The following is a 17,265-nucleotide window of genomic DNA, read 5'->3' as shown; positions in this document are numbered from 1 at the left end:
TTTTTTTTTTTTTTTTTTTTTTTTTTTTTTGTACCAGGGATTGAACTCGGGTCCTTGCGCTTGTGAGGCAGGCCACCGAACTGCTGAGCTAAATCCCCGGCCAAGATGGCCTTTCGTTGTTGTTGTTTTTGTTGTTGTTTTTGGTCCCGGGGATCAAACTCCAGTCTTTGAGCTTGCGAGGCAGGTGGCGGCACCATTGCACTAAATTCCTGGCCCAGAGATGGCCATTTTATTCCTGTGTCTTCATATGTTCTTCTCTCTGTGTATCTGGGTCCTGGTCTCCTTTTCTTTGAAGGAAATCAGTCACTTAAATGGCCTCATTTATCTAATTATCTCTTTGAAGAGTGCTTTGAATCTAACTTAAAGGGCTTATGACTATAAAATAGGAATTTTGAGAGGATACAGAATCAGCCGATAACAGCTGGTTTATGCAGATACCCCCACCTCCACCCTGCGCTGAAAATCAAACTTAGGGCCTGGACCTAGGTTTTACCACTCCGCTACATCCTCAGACCTTTTTAACTGATTAATTTTATTTTTGGAGATAGGGTCTTGCTCAGTTGCCCAGGCTGGCCTGGAACTTTTGGTCCTCTTACCTCAATCTCAAGTAGTTAAGATAATAGCCATTTATCGCCATCCCATCTGATCTATGAAAATATTGCTAATGTTCACACATTTCATTACACAACCTCAGGAAGTCACATTTTTTACTATCATCACCAATCCCATCAGAAAAGTCTTCAATTGTTGAAAAGATAATTTGACTCATAGTGAATATAAATTTTTCAACATTTAACTTTTGCTTGAGAACTTGAATTTTATTATTTGTCACAAACACTGTCAGCTGTTTTACTCGAAGAGACAAACTCACTTGATTCCTAAGTCTAAACAACTGCAGTGTAGTGTTCTTTCACATAAAAATGGTGCTTTGTTATAAAAGTTCAGCTCATAACTCACACATTGACGCAAAAGTGCTTCCTTTAAGATGGAGCCATTCATTATACAACAGCATTAACAGAAGTGCTGTATTCTTCCCATTTTGTTACACAGAATATTAAAAGGATAATATGCTCTGAAGAGCTGTGTTTCAATAAAGTAAATATTATTTCCTGTTATTACCATGATCATTTGGAAGAGAAACCGGCTTTTGTTTTTTGCAAGTGCATGGTGATGAGAAATACAGTGATTTCCAGTACATTTTGGTGCCATTGCTTTGATTTGTGCTAGATTACAGCCATTTCACTCTCTATTGATTTTGTGCCATAAATGCAAAGGTCAGTACAATAGTAAAAGGAAAAGAATGTTGTGGTTTGCTAAGAGCACCCTTCCATGTCCTAGTTCCTGGCACCTGTGACTATGTTACCATACATGATGAAATGATCTTTGTGGTTGTGATTAAATCAAATATTTTGAGATGGATTGCCTCAGTGGTACCAGTGTAATCACAGAGGTCCTTGAAGGAGGCCGGAGGGTCAGCAACAGTGGTTAGCAGATACATTGAAGGAAGCTCATAGTTAAGTGAGTAAGATGATAGTTAAGCAGAGTCTTTGGTGGTAGTGAACCTATGGCACAGGTGCCGCAACAGGCTGTTTGTATCATTGAAAACTCTAAAAGCTTTACCATCACTGGGAATCATGCAAGTTAGTGTTTTGACATTTTCTTTCTAAGTAATGGGAAATCATTGAGTTTAGATGGTGAGACTTTGGAGGCAAATGTCATAGTTAAGAAGAGATATGGCAGTATATAGTGCTTTGAAAATTGATGCTCAAATTATTGCTAAAGAAAACAGCAGATGTTAAGATAGTTGGAGTTTGTTTCTTCCTATGACTAATAATAAGCTCTTTGGTATCAATTCAGGGAGAAAACACTAATAAAGCAGTTCAACTCTAGCTTTTCAGGAAGCATAGTATCCTTGTATGTGATTTATAAGCAAAATGAAATTTCTGATATTATAAAGTTCTGGTATAACTCATAAGTCCAAGAAAAGAATTCCGAGTTAGAATAACTTGACATTGCTTGTATTTCAAAGTGTTCATGTTGTCTTTAATAGATGACAAGCTGATTTTAGCTGTATTGTTTTAATCTGACATCTACCAATAACATTGGTAATACTGTAGTTGCTCTAATGAATGAGACATTTGGCAACCTGTCATATTCTTTTTTTTTCCCTGTGTGAAGTTGGTACATGTACATAACACATCTTAATTCTTTTTTTTTTAATCCCCTTTCCCTGCCGTCCTTCTATTCTCCCTCCATCTCTTGGTACACACTGTCAAATTCTAAAGTCACCTTTGGAAATACAAACTCATAAGCCTTTTAAAAAGTATGAAACAGTTACAGTACATTATAAATCTTCATTAAAGGATATTTTAGAAATTCTTAAAATGAAAGAAACACTACTACCATTTAATGGCTGCTTATTGAGAAAAGGTCAAAACTCTTTCAAATAATCTACTCAGAATTATTTTTAGAAATAATTCCAGAGTTCACCTAGTACTTACTCTGAGCAAGGTCATGCTCTTCATACATTTGATACCCTTCACATTTTATTGCCAGCCACCTTGTAAATATTTTCTGCACCTGCGTCTTCATGCTGCTGTAGTCAGAGCTGTCCACATAACCTACTTACTATTACGTAGAAGTAGAAGACTGCCCAAATTTGGGTGTTTTATAAGAGTAAGTTTATGCTTTTAGGGAAAATGAACCCACAGTAAGTTTATGTACTCCTGTGATTCAGAGTATTTAGAATGTACAGGAAAAAGAAATTGGTCTTGATAAACTGGTGCCTTGATAAAATTAACCAATAGAAAGTTAATTAAATACAAAAGGCCTACAAAAGGCCTTTGGAAGAAATGGTGGTGATTAGTACCTTAGATATCTGCAGTTGTTGGCATTGCTCTCCTAAACAAATACAAACAAAACCATTAAAAAATCCAAAGAAAGCTAATTAAAATTTAGGTCAATGAAGAGGTTGTTTTTGTTAGTTGAGTATCATGATTTAATGTATTAAATTTTCTCCCATGTATGTACACTATTATCTATGAACTGTTTTTGGGAGAACAGTTGAGAATACATAGAGGAAATTTCTTAGAAGCAATGCTTAGAAGAAATCAAAGCCTTTGTAGGTACTCATGAAACTTGTTACCTGCAACTGATTGAGATGGTAAATAAGATTAAATTTGATGGGCTTTATGTAGGAAAAAAATGAAATCCACGTTAAAAGTTGATAGAATTAGATATGTAGGTTAAATTTCTAACTCAGACTTTCAGACAAACATCATGTGGTCCATAAAACATAATTTATTTATAAACAGTTTAATGAGTTATGATAAAACATACATTGTAGCCCGTGTGTATGTTCAGAAAATAAAGCATAGCTGTATTTCAGAAGCCACTTGCATATACCTCCCTGATCACAACTCCTTCCTCTTCATCCAATAAAAGTCATTAATTTTCCTTTGTCTGGTCATTTTATTGTTTTTATGATTTGGATATCTTAGTATGTACACTAAAATATGTTATTCTGCCAGTTTTTGGAGGTTAAATGAATGGAATCATTTGATTATCTGCCCTGTGTTTCTTGCTTTCATGCAGTGTTGTTTTAAGTGTAGGTGTTTGTGATTTTCTGTAGTGCAAATATCACTCTTTATTATGAATACACTACAGTTTGGCATTCATTTTACTTTTGATACATCCTTTATCCTGGTACCGGGGATTGAACTCCTGTCCTTGTACTTGCGAGGCAGGCGGTGAAACCACTGAGTTAAATCGCGGGCCCTAAATCCTTTTGTTTTTAGCATATGTTTTAGTGGCTACAAACAGTGCTACTTTAAATATTATGCATGTATCTTGGTGTGTGTATGCTTACAGTTCGTTTTTTTCTGGGTGTGAACTTGCTGGTTCATAGATTATGATTTCCTTAGTGGTGTTCCAGTACGCATACAGACCAGGAATATATCAGAACCTCCAAGGCTCTAAATTTACCAACCATTTGATACAGTCAAGCTTTGAAGTGAATATCTGACAAGTGGTTTGTCTGTCTTTGTATTGGAGCTGTTGGTCTTCTTAGAGACTTGCAGAATTTCTTTAATTTCTAGATAAAAACTTTTTGTTTGGTACAGGTGCTATGAATAATTACTCTGTGGGTTGTATTTAACTCTCCTGATGGACGTATTATGAACAGATGTTCTTAAAATTGTAATGATCCCGGGCTGAGGATTTAGCTCAGTGGTTCCACCGCCTGCCTTGCAAGGGCAAGGTCCGGAGTTTGGTCCCCAATACCAAAAAAAGAAAAAAATTGTAAGGATCCTGTAGATGAATCTTCTGCTTGCTGGTTTATGTTTTTCTGTGTCTTAAGAAAAATTTTGAGGACCAGGGATTTAGCTCAGTGGTGCCACTGCCTGCCTTGCAAGCACAAGGTCCCAAGTTCGATCCCTGGTATCAAATAACAAACAACAGAAAAAGAAAAATGTTGACAGTAATCATCTGAACAATGTATGTGTGTTTTAGGTTATATTTAATTTTTTATATATAGATACCTGGATGCTCCAGCATCAATTCCTATAAAACCATTTTGCACCCACCTTTGATACATGTGGAGGGCCATATGTAGAAGGCTCTGTCTAGCATTTTATACTATTGATATTTTTTGTACTGATAATGGTTGTGACTTCTCCCAGTTCCTTCTTTCTCCTTCCACTTCTCCCTCAATCACCCTTCCTTTGCATTCCTTCTCTCCTTCCTCATCCTCACTTTTCCCTGCCTATTCTTACTGATCTGTATCAGTACAGATATCAGGCATTAGTCTTCCAATAAATCAGTTTTGTTGTTCTTTTCTATTCTTTTCTTCAGTTTCTGGTTATATTTCTTTCTACCTTCTTTTGGTTTATTTTGCTGTATTTTTTTAACACGTTGGTTAGCTCCTTAGTTTTAAGCCTCTTTTCTGTTAACTACATTGAAAAGCTATTGCTTGATTTCCATTTCCCTACAGGTACTATTTTTTGTCTTTATGCCCATAGCCTTCATTATGACTATCATTAATTAAAATAATTTTTAACTTTTACAGTGATATATACTTTGACCTGTAGGTTACTTAGACATACAGTTCATAATTTCCAAATGTGAAGAATTTATTTTAATTAGCTTATGACATTATTTCATTGTGGTCAGAGAATAAACATAATTTCAGTGTGTTGAAACACAACTTGCATTGTGGCCTAGAAAAGTCAACTTTTATAAATGTTCTATATGTATATGCTAGGGGGAAGAGAATAGATGAATGTGTATGAGTTTTGTTTATAGTGTTGTCTGTACTGTTAGGTACGGTTTGATAATCTGTTGAAATCATCTGTTTTCTCTCATTTTTCTCTTGGATTCTATTATTTGATAGTGGTATGTTAAGAATTTTTCATTGTGTTTATAAATTTTATCTGGAACTACTTGAAATTTTGTCAATTTTTGATTTATGTACTTTGATCCTTTGTTAATGGGTTATATCGTCTTGCTGAATTGAATCACTTATTTTTTAAATGACTATTTCCAATTATGTTTTACTTTATAATTTACTAACTCTTTTGGATTAGACTTAGTATACTATACTTTTTAGAAATCCTTTTAATTTTTAGCCTTTATGTATATTGATTCTTCTATTCATATAGTTGAAATTAAAAATTCAATTTTGATGGGAGCATTTAGTGCATTTATACTTAATGTAAATATTGATATATTTGGGTTCAAGTGTTTGTAAAAGGTAGAACTCTAAAATCTTTTGTTTGGTCTTTTTACCAGTTTGTGTTCATGCATTGAGCTTATTTGACAAATTCTTTGAAAAGGAATTATTCAGGTATATAAGAAATGCTGGCTATTTTTGGTTCCAATTTTGAAAAATGATCATTCTGTGATATTTGTGAAAGAAATAAAACTATGCATGTTTTGAATCCTATGATAATTTATTTGAGATTGGAATAGTCTGACAAATAAAACTTTATTCGATATGAATATTGTAAAATTTTTATTTTTTTAATTTAAATTAAAATTTTTTTGTGTGTGCTAGAGGTTGGATCCAAGGCTTTGCACATGCTAAGCACATGATCTACCCTGGTCTCAAAAACTATTTTGTATCTTCCATTTATTTTGACTTTTTTCTTAGATTTCTCAGCTTTCTTTAGTGCTATATTGACTTTACAACGATGTATCTTGAATTGATTGTCCTTGAAAGTTTTGTTCTATTTTTTTTTCTCTGCTTATCATAGGTATGCACTAAGTATGCAAGGTAAGGCCTAGTGCCATGTATCTATCACATCCACAAGTAAATCTGTTGTAGCTGTTTACCAACTCTAAGCTGTAGTGTTAACCTGCTCTTTCCAGTATTATATATTTAGTTTGGGGAGCAAAAATACAATTTTTACTAGCATTTATCTCATAGAAATGCATTTAAAAAATCTTTATTATAGGAAAATTCAGAAGTACAGAGAAGGTATGTTCTTGTTCTCAGCACTTAGCTAAAATAATTGTTAATTCATGAACAATTTTGTTTAATGTCTCCCCCCTCTTTATTTTGAAATAAGTGTGAAATGTCACTATATATATATTTCATTGTCCATAAAAGGTCTAGTTTCATTTAAATACTATTATCCATCTAAAATATGAGTAATTTCTTAAAATCAAATATCTTATCTCACTTTTCTTGTTTCATAAAAATTACACAGCAAAATTATTCATTAAAATTATTGTATCTTTTGTTTATTATTTAACTTTAGAGGTCGCTCTTCTGTGTTATTTATTTATTTATTTTGATACTATGGATCGAACTTGGGTCCTTGCGCTTATGAAGCAGCCCCCCCCCCGCATTATACAGGCTATTTATTGTGAATAAATCAGATTATCTATTTTCTAGTTTGTGCAATCATCAGCTTTCAGCTTTCATTTAACATGTTTCTCTGTTCTTTTATTTTCTGTAAATCAATAGTTATATCTAAAGGCAAAATTTTTTTTTTTTAAATTTAAGCACCTCTTAAAACTGAGGTTGTAGATTTCTTAAATCTTTAGTGGGACTTACAGGTAGAACCATAATGATGCTTTTGTCATCTCTTTTGCCTTCTTTATAGATACGTGTATACAACTTGGAGAAGTTGGGATTTATCTGGAATCCCACATAAAGTTGACATTAGACTTTAAGGTGCTTATGAAAGTAGAAATGTCCTCTACTTATGAATTTGTAAGTCCTAGGTATGCTAGCATGTTAGTGTTTTTGGTTCTTCAGGCATTCCATTCAAAGCATTTTCCCCCAGCTGAACACTTGAATTCTTGTATTTGGCTTCTGGTCTCCTACCGAAGCCTTACCTTAATTGTAATTCACTTTATTGACCTGGTAATACCTAATCTATGTTGAGTCCTCTTTTCTACACCTTTCATTGTACCATCTTCTTTTCTAATGTATGACTGGAAATCACTTAACCTGAGGAATAATTTTTTGTTTGGTTTGGTTTGGATTTTTCTTTGTTGTACTCAGAATGTCACCCAGGACCTCATGCATTCTGGGCCAACTGAAGCCCTTGTTTATTTTTATTTCATTATTTTTATTTCACTAGCCTCACGAAATTTCCCAGGCTGGTTTCTCAACTTACCATCTTCCTGTTTGAGCCTCCCTCCACAGTAGCTGAGGGCGGGGGATTTAGCTCAGTGGTTCCTCTACCTGCTTCTCAAGCAAGCGCAAGCTCAAGGACCCAAGTTTGATGGCCGGTACCAAAAAAAAAAAAGAAAAAAAGAAAAAGAAACAAAACAAAATAGAGTAGCTGACATTGTAGGAATGCACCACTGTGCTAAACAAAGTAATTTTTTTACTTCAAGAAAAGTGATTATCTGTGAACCCTCATGAGATTTGCTCACTTCTGAAATCTTGCAAATGTTCACATTTAATGTTGTAAAAGTATTGTTTTAAAAATTAAAACAGTGTATACTATATAAATACTGAACACAACCCTACTTCCTCACTTATCTCATTTATTTATTTATTTATTTTTGGTGGTACTGGGGATTGAACTCAGGACCTTGCTTTTGCAAGGCACGCGGTGGAACCACTGAGCTAAATCCCTTGCTTCTGTCTCATAAGTGACAACAGTGATGTATCTCATTCAGAAATTAACTGTATGCCAGGCGTGGTGGCGCAGGCCTGTAATCCCAGCCCTCTGGAGGCTGAGGCAATAGGATCGCTGTGAGTTCAAGACCAACCTGGACTACATAGTGAGTTCCAGTTCAGTCTCGACTACATGGTGAGAGCCTCTCTCAAAAAAGCAAAAAAAAAAGAAAAAGAAAAAAGAAATTAACTTTATTCAACATAGGTATATCTATATACTACATATACACACAAAGTTGATCTTTGAAGATAAAGTAAATATCAGAATTAAACTTTTACTTAATACAGCATTGTTTTTTTTTTAATTTTAAATTGAATTTATTGGTACATTCTAGGTAGACAGTACAGTTGCATTCATTACTGGTCCTCCCCACCTTTAAACACTTTAATTCCATTTTTACATTTTCTCATATATTTTTCCTTTTCCCTTATTCCCCTTTCCCTATCCTTCTCACTGTCCCTACACCTTTGGTCCTTTTCTTCCTATTTCAAATTGCTAATTGTCCCATTAGGATCTTGAGTACTATTTTAGTTTTTTACACTAGAGAAACTATTCAGTATTTGCATATGTGTGACATTTCTTTCACTTAGGAGTATATCCTCAAAATGTACCCATTTACCTATGAATGAATCTACTTTCTCATTCTTTATGGCTGAGTAGTATTCCATTTTATAGAAAAACCGCATCTTCTTTATCCAGTTTCCAATTGATGGGCAGATGGGCTGTTTCCAAGTTTTAGCTATTACAAACTGTGCCGCTATAAACATGGGTGTGCATATATCACTGTGGTATGATTTTTTTAATTCTTTTGGAAAGATACCAAACAGAGGGATGGCTGGGTCATATGGAACCTCTAATCCTACTTCTTTGAGGTATCTCCATATTGACTTCCATAGTGGTTGCACCAGTCTGCACTCCCACCAACAATGGAGAAGGGTTCCTTTCTCCCCACAACCACGCCAACATTTGTTGTTGTGTGATTTCTTGATAGCAGCCATTCTTTGTGGGGTGAGGTGAAATCTCAGTGTTGTTTTCATCTGCATCTCTCGAATGACCAGTGATGTGGAGCATTTTTTCATATATTTACTTGCTGCTTTTATTTCTTTGTCTGAGAAATGTCTGTTCATTTCAGATGCCCATTTTAGAATTGGGTCTTTATATTTGGGGGAGCTGGTTGTTTTGAGTTCTTTATATATTTTAGATAATAGTCCTTTGTCTGAGGAGCAGCTGGTGAAAAGTTTTTCCCACATTGTAGGTTGTCTCTTAGTTGTGTTGATGGTTTCTTTTGCAGTGCAGAAGCTTTTTAATAAGATGAGATACCAGTTGTTGATTCTTTCTACTAGTTCCCATGCTACTGAGGATTTGTTCATAAAGTCTTTTCCTATACCAATGTCTTCCAGAGTTCTGCCTAACTTATCTTCCAGCAAGTTTAGTGTTTCTTTTTTTATATTTAGATCTTTAATCCTCTTGGATTTTAATTTAGTGCATGGTGACAGATAAGGTTCTAGTTTTAATCTTTGGCTGGTTGAGATCCAATTTTTCCAACACCATTTGTTATAGAGGCTATCTTTCCTCCAGTGGGGACTTGTCAGCTCCTTTGTCAAAGATGAGGTAGCTGAGTGCATCTGAAGTTGTTTTTGTGTCTTCCAATCTGTTCCACTGATCCTCAGGTCTGTTTCTTTGTCAGTACCATGCTGTTTTTATCACAGTGGCTTTGTAGTATGGTTTCAAATTGGGAATTGTTATACCCGCTGCCATGTGTCTGTTGCCTAGTATGGCTTTTGCTATTCTAGGTCTCTTATGGTTCCAAATGAATTTTTGGATTTTTCTTTCTAGCTCTGTGAAGTATTGTATTGGGATTTCAATTGGTATTGCATTAAATCTGATAATACAGCAATGTTAATATGTTTTTACAGGGAAGATGTTCTTAAAATAGTACTAATTGTGATTGTCATTCTTCATGAACAAGTTGTAGATCAGGAAAAACGAGAGTGTTGACAAATACCAGGAAAACTTGTAAATAGGTTTTTCTTTTTATATAAACACATGAAGGAACATAAACAATGTCCAAAACCCCCTAAATCACTGGGGTTAGGTTTTAGCTCATTGGTACAGTGCTTGTGTAGCATGTATTTCTAAGTTTAGTCTCTAGACCTTAGGAAAAACAAAAAACCTATATCACTTATAAGTGTCACAGCAATATATATTTTAGAAATATCTTGTAATAAAATTTAACAAAGAATCACAAATGACAAATTTTGTTGCTCTTTGCCAAAGCACTGTTTAAAAAAGAAAACCATTTCCAATACAATTTGAAAAAATACAAAAATAAACCCCTACCACCTACTCTCCTATCATACATGTTAATAGCTAGTATCACAATTAGATGGAATATTCCTATGACACTAATTCTAGTCTTTATTCTTTTCCTGGAACCTTGTCTCTTAGTCCCCAGATAAGATTTTATAAGAAGCTTTGTTTATCTGAGGGCTCAAATGTTTTAATATATAGAAACCTTTTTAAGCTATTCAATTGCTGTGGGAGAAAAAGGCCCCTAACTAAAGCCTGCTAGACAAATTGAATTGATTTTCTCTCTTCTCTTTACCAAGCTCCGAGACCTCTGTCTTTGCTTTCCTCCCTGGAAATTTTCACACGTGACTTTGAGTTGGAGTGTTTCTTCTTTGTAAGAGAGAATCTTTTTTTTTTCTATTTCTTGTACTCTGAGTACCACTTTGAAGATAATGATACACAGTATATTAACGATTGTTCTCATTATTTTGTTATGAAATTTTATTACATGAAAAATTGTGAAAACTGAAGAAAAAAATTTTGTAGAGTTCTGTGGAATTATCTTGGTTATTTTTTGTTTTGTTTTGTTTTGTTTTGTTTTGTTTTTTGTTACCAGGGATCAAACTCAGGACCTTGCACTTGCAAGGCAGGCAGCAGAACCACTGAGCTATATCTCTGACCCATGGAGTTTTCTTTAATGGACAGTTAAAAAAAAATTTTAAAGTATTGCTGCATAACATAGGCATTTCAGGAGAATATTGTAGTCTGAGGAAACATCTTAAGAGGTAACTATAAAATTTTGAACTCTGATCACAAATGAACATGGTTTTGTTTGGAATGATAAGTTTAAACAAAAAGTTTTATTTTTAAATTTCATAAAAATTTCTGTTGGGCACAGTTGGAGTACCTAACTTTGAAATGTATTTTACTATATTTTATTAGCAGAAAATCTTTCATAAGGTAGTGAAAAATGTGAACTATGATGGGGAAATCTCTTGATTAGCAAATTTTTTTGCATAGTTCCCATGTATAATAATTGTTATTCAGTAGGTTGATAAATTTCTCCTTTCTCCTTCAAAGCTTGAAAGTCTTACTAGCTAGTTCCTGAAAGGAAGGAAACAAGAGGATGATGGAGAGGATTAGCGAAATAAACACTGTTCAACTCTGTAGAAGAGTTGAAGGCTGCTATATATTTTTAGACAAGAATGCACTGAAAACCAAGTCTCTTGAGAAACCTTTGGTATGTTTTAGTTTTTCATTATTATAACTCATAGGACACCACTGCATAAAATTAGTACATTTATATTATAAAAGCATACAACCTTAGTGGAGTTTTGCTCCCATTTTTCTACATTATAAATGAAAAGGAACATTGTCTCCACTTTAAAATTTTCCTTTTTAAGTCTCTGTAGTATATATTTTGTTCTCTTCATTTGTCTTCAAAAAGAAATAATGTTCCTATTGTCTTACTGCGGTGATTGTTGATGCTATTGAAACTATATTCTGAGTGCTTTCAAATTCTCAAACCAGTTTTGTCTGTTATACTTGGCGCTTAGTCATAGTGCGTAGCTGGACCTGATTAAGAAGGCTGTTCTGCCTCTAAGCCTTGCTAGATTGTAGCCAGTAGCAACCAGGCTGCAATAATTTCCCTTTGATGACATCATCGACTGTGGAAGAACCCAGTTGCTTCAGCAAGTCGAACTACAGTTCTAAGCCTCATCAAATATGGCATCTCCCTTGCCTGCTGCAGCAGGGGTGGAAAAAATGCCACTGTCTTTTTAAGCTAGCTAGCTTTTCTTTTTCTTCTTTTTAAAAATTCTAGTCATGGATGCTTCTTCTGATCCCTATTTGCCTTATGACGGGGGAGGAGACAATATTCCCCTGAGGGAATTACATAAAAGAGGTAATACCATCCCCTTGCTATGAATCCTCTGTTGGTATGTTTGCATGCAGCTGGGCGGTTCTGTAGTTTAAACAGGTTCTCCTTTGTCCTTTAAATACTGCAGTATGTTGTTTAGCTGCCCCAGTTGTTAGTAGGGGGAAAATGCAACCTCTAGAGTGGTTCTGTAGCCGTCCCTGATTGTTTTCTGTGTGCAGATTAGTACTGCTTCAGATCACACTGGGCTCTGACTCCATCTTCTGTGTGAAAATCCTTTCTGTTTAGCTACGGAAATGAATTAAGCCGTTTTTATACTTAAGTAAAGTGTTGTTGGAACTTCAGAAGTAATATTTTTCTTCCTTTTGAAACTTAGGTTTCTTTAAATTTACAAGGAAAAATCAAGAGTCTATGTAGTATTATATTTCACCTGCTGCCAGTTACCATGTAGATTTTACACCACATAATAGAATTATAGTAATAACTCTTTAACTGTATTTTAGTACATTTTAAAATGGCAGTAAAGGTGAACATACTACCATGTTAATATTTTTCATTTAATATGTATTTCACCTAATTAACATATTACATTGTCCTCCACAGATACCTTATAAAATCTGATGTTATGAAATTCAGTTAGGTGCTTTTTATACAGAAAAAAATAAGTAAGTAGTTTGTGGAAAATAGAAAAGCACTCAGTAAATTGTAAATCTTATAGCAGGTACTGACTTAGTTTTCTTAAAACTAATTACATGTTAATTAAACTACTGCTCTTTTGTTCATTTTAAATTGATTATTCTAATGATTGACATTTGTTCTAGAAAAAATGACTTCAAAAAATCTTTTAGGTAGATGGCTTCGTGTATGAGCCATATTAGTTTGAATTACTGCAGCATATTATAAACTTCATGGTTTAGCCCAAACTTTTATTAATAAAGTAAATAAGGAAGTTATGATTTTATTGATCATATATAGCTTGTTTTATTTAAAATATATTTTGTATCCTGACAAAACTTTAAAATTCCAATAGAATTTAGAAATTAAAATATATTGAACAAATGTGTATTGGTTGCCTGCTAGAAACTATTTTAGGTTCTGAATAGTTGCAATATTATTTATCCTATAGTTAGTAAAAGGTTGCCTTTTATATTTTGAGGAAAATGATACAAAGGTCATGTTCCATATGTTATATTAGAACATTTGAGGGAATATCTAAAGTATAAAGAAAGTAATTTCTTCTGATCTTACCATCAAGACAATTTTTTTCTTTTTTAATCTTAATGTGATCATATGTTCTCTTTTGTCTTATGTTCCCATCAGTTTTCTGGTAAGAATTTCTTTAAATAGGGAGGGAGGTGAATAATGTCTGTTCTAATGTCACAGTATTTGCTGTCACAGTAATTAAACTGTAAAACCAGACAGGCATGTTTTTTCTGAGCTATTACAACATCCGTTTGTTAATGATGATAAACTAGGAGGCCTGGGCTTGAGAAATTTAAATTCTCTGTGTTGAGCCTGATAGCCTTTAACAGAACTTACTTACAGACTCTGTCTCTCAGTAAAAATAGATAAATATTAAGAACTGTCATAACTTATATGAGAACAGGCATGGTTATTGATATGTATTACAAAAATAGAACCTCTTAATTTCTATTTTTGTAAATCTTAGAAATTATGTGTAAGACCTAAGTAAGTCCAGTCTCACTTGTAAAAGTTATTTATAAGTAAAGTGTTATTTGTGACAAAGATCAGTCAATTATCAGTCAATTATTGCTTGACTCTACTGTATTACCTAAAACATACAGTAGTATTCTAGTATCTAGGTAAGAGGTTATTTATATTTCATAATTTATGACCCATTGTAGCTGTGAGTCAACATAAGAAACTAATAATGTGGACGTGGGCAGCTAGCATAAATCAAGAAAAGTGGAACAACTTCCTTATGAGTACAAAACTGAGGATTAGAAAAATATATTCAGCCTGATAAGAAGGGAAGGGGCAGATAGAGTATAAAACTGTAAAGGATATTTTCAAAGTAAACAAGTATCAGTTTACTAAATCCCTAAATGCTAGAGCTAGGAATTACATTTGTTGGGTAAATAGACAATACTGTGTTAGGTTTCAAGGTGAGATGATAAGTAATGAACCTTCCTACTTAAATGAATGGTACAGAGGCTAGAAGTGTAAGTATATGCAAAACAGATTAGTTCAATATATTATAGAGTTCAGAAATTAAGTCACATTTTAGAAATAGCCATTTTTGGTAAATTTCCTATACAGAAAAAAATCAAGCTCTTTCAAATTGCTTTTTCCTTTTTTATCAGAATAAAAATTTATTTTGAGTATCACTTTAATTTAGCACTTTCACTTTCGTAATTTGTTCATGAAGTTTAACAATTTTGGGGTTTGAATTCTTCTAACACATTGTTATAATGGATTTGATCTTTTGTGTTGAGTCTCCATTTATTTCATGAAGAGTCTTTAAAATTTTTTAAATATTTCATTCAAGGCACTTATTTAGCTCTTGTGTATAAAGCATGACTGTATACTATAGAGAATGATGGTGATAGTAGTAATATTAATAATGGCTAATACTTATATCATTATGAATCATTTAAATTTTTATCCTAACTTTGTGAAGTCGGTACTAATATTAATAATAGCTAATACTTATATCATTATAAATCATTTAAATTTTTATCCTAACTTTGTGAAGTCGGTACTAATATTAATAATGGCTAATACTTATATCATTATAAATCATTTAAATTTTTATCCTAACCTTGTAAAGTCGGTACTATCATTTTCCCCTTTTTCCATTTGACAAAAACTGAGGTACAGAAATGCTAAAAGTTGGTATTAGATTCAGATATTTGGCTTCTCTTCTAATTGTAAGTCCTGCTTCTCACTGTGTGAATCTTTGTAATGAATTATGGGTTAAGTCCGGTAGATGTATAGGAAAGGCTCCTAAGTTGAAAACAGTCAAAACCTGAGGGAGTTAAACAATTATTGCTCATGAGTGATATAGACTGTTTTCTGTGGGACTTCAGAGGAGGAAGATAAGAGTATCCTTTTGACAAGAGTTACTAATTAGGGTATCTTTAAGTACACAAGGGAATTGGATAGGACATTACTGGTGGAGCGAAGAGAATAAGTAAATGCTAGGACAGAAGTAAATGCCTAGGACCTTGGTCTTTGGTTAGTTTTGTTGTATCAAAACTGATACAGTAGTTTTCTGAGGGTCAGTAGTAGAAAAAGGCCATGTATTTAAGTGGTGGTTTTTGTTATATAATAGATGAATGTGTTCGTTTTTCTTCCTTCCTGAAAGTATTAGTTAGCATTTTTTGGTATATTATTTGGAAATCCCCAAATTAAAAGGTTTTCTAATTGCCAGAGGGACATTATGTAGGCTCCTTGTAAAATAGTTGGATTCAGGTCCTTATTGTACTTATTACCCCTAATTTTTTATCCAGCCAGAAAAACCTCTTCTTAAAAATTAATCCATTTAAGTATCTGTAAATTAAAAGGACAAATAAAAATTCTTGACAGTGAACTCTTTGTTATGGTTTATACTAAAACAAGTTAAATTTGTCTTCACAGTGTCTGAATTTTGCATCTGTAGTAAAAATCTTGATCATATTACTATCTATAGCACTATTTCTAAAAATAACTGACCTTTTATTGTCATTAATTTTATATCATATCATGGCTTGTCATATACTAGAAATGCTTTTTGTGCATTAGGATTTCAGAATGTGAGCAGATCTCTTGCCACACTGATTAGGTTTTTCACTTTGGCTGGCTTTTTTCCCAGCATTGAGGTCTCTACTTTGTGCCTACTAGGAGACTAGTAGTTTAACTTGTGTTTTAAAATTTTGTTTTTTGTTTTAAAATTAGCATATGTTTAATTTACAGTTTTTAAAAGTCTTTTATGACCACAGACTCAAAAATGGTTAGTTTCTCCAAATTGTGTGGTCTTTTTATCATATAATATACAGATCATTACATATGCAGAGATAATAAATGAATAAGTAACTTGTTTCTAAGTATAGCTAGGTCCTAATGTTCACTTTATCCAGTCTACCTAAGGATGGGACTTTTTGAGGTAGCAGCAGAACCAAGAAGGAAGCAGTGAACTGAATTGTGTAATTCAGGATAAGCATGCTACTGACTTGTATATTTTTGGTAAGCTTCTTGGGGAATTAGTATTACTTTGTGAGTCTTTACACTTTAAATATTTAAATGACTAAGCAGATTTTATGAGCATATACTTCTTGTATGATAAGGCCAGGGCAGTGTGGTTGCCATTGCCTTTTTAATCTTTGATATGGAGTCTGCTTTCTGGAACTTATCAATAAGCATTTGGAACTTCCTATTATCAACTTGTAACATATACTTTCTCTTCCCTTACCAGGATGACCATTCCTTACCAGTAGGGATATGGGGAGGGGGCAGGCAATAAATATATTAGCAACAGAGACAGAGTTAGAAATAGAAAGGGAATGAGAACTAGACTTCTCTTAATATACCAAAGTAACTTCATCACTCCATGGTCAAGGAGTGAATACATACAGTGTTAGATTTCTGTTTTATGTGTGTCTGGTACAACTGTAACTTGTATTATGAGTTAAAATGACAAATATCACTGCTTTTATACCTCTGGAGGTTGACTACAGAAGTAGAAAGTAACAGTCTTCTTTGTGACAGTATTCATATATTTTAATAGAAAACTATTACTTGAGTGCTCCCCTTTGAGAAAAGTGCAGTGCTGTTGTTGATGTGACTGAAATGTACTCCTGAACTCAAAGATGCAGCAGTTTTTTTTTTGTTTTGCTTTTTTGCTTTCTTTTAGTTCAGTTCAACAGATTATGTTGAGAGTTTCTCAGTGGGAATAGAAAGGTTTTTATTTATGGGAAAGCTGGTAATTTTCATTACTTATCATCTTTTTTTTTTTTTTTTTTTTTT

At 33.5% G+C, this 17,265-nt stretch overlaps 1 protein-coding gene across 6 annotated transcripts in view; it reads left to right on the top strand.

Annotated features, from left to right (window-relative positions):
- The window catches only part of Clcn3 (chloride voltage-gated channel 3), an 83,039-nt gene that overhangs the window by 18,687 nt on the left and 47,087 nt on the right, over positions 1 to 17,265 (top strand). For 2 of the 6 annotated variants that reach the window (XM_010629838.2, XM_010629842.3), the window contains exon 1: positions 12,123 to 12,327. The exons of 3 other annotated variants lie outside the window; for them this stretch is intronic. In XM_010629838.2, the coding sequence (XP_010628140.1) occupies positions 12,249 to 12,327 (79 nt within the window). In that variant the 5' untranslated portion in view covers positions 12,123 to 12,248. Of the gene's footprint in view, positions 1 to 11,132; positions 11,210 to 12,122; positions 12,328 to 17,265 lie in introns of those variants that run through there. One more of the 6 variants, XM_010629841.3, reaches the window with a different exon arrangement.

This window comes from Fukomys damarensis, unplaced genomic scaffold (assembly GCF_012274545.1).
Source record: "Fukomys damarensis isolate Sample0158 unplaced genomic scaffold, DMR_v1.0_HiC HiC_scaffold_18, whole genome shotgun sequence".
Classification (NCBI taxonomy): Eukaryota; Metazoa; Chordata; class Mammalia; order Rodentia; family Bathyergidae; genus Fukomys; species Fukomys damarensis.
The sequence above is the reverse complement of the archived record's forward strand: the minus strand, read 5'-3'. Positions and strand labels throughout refer to the sequence as shown.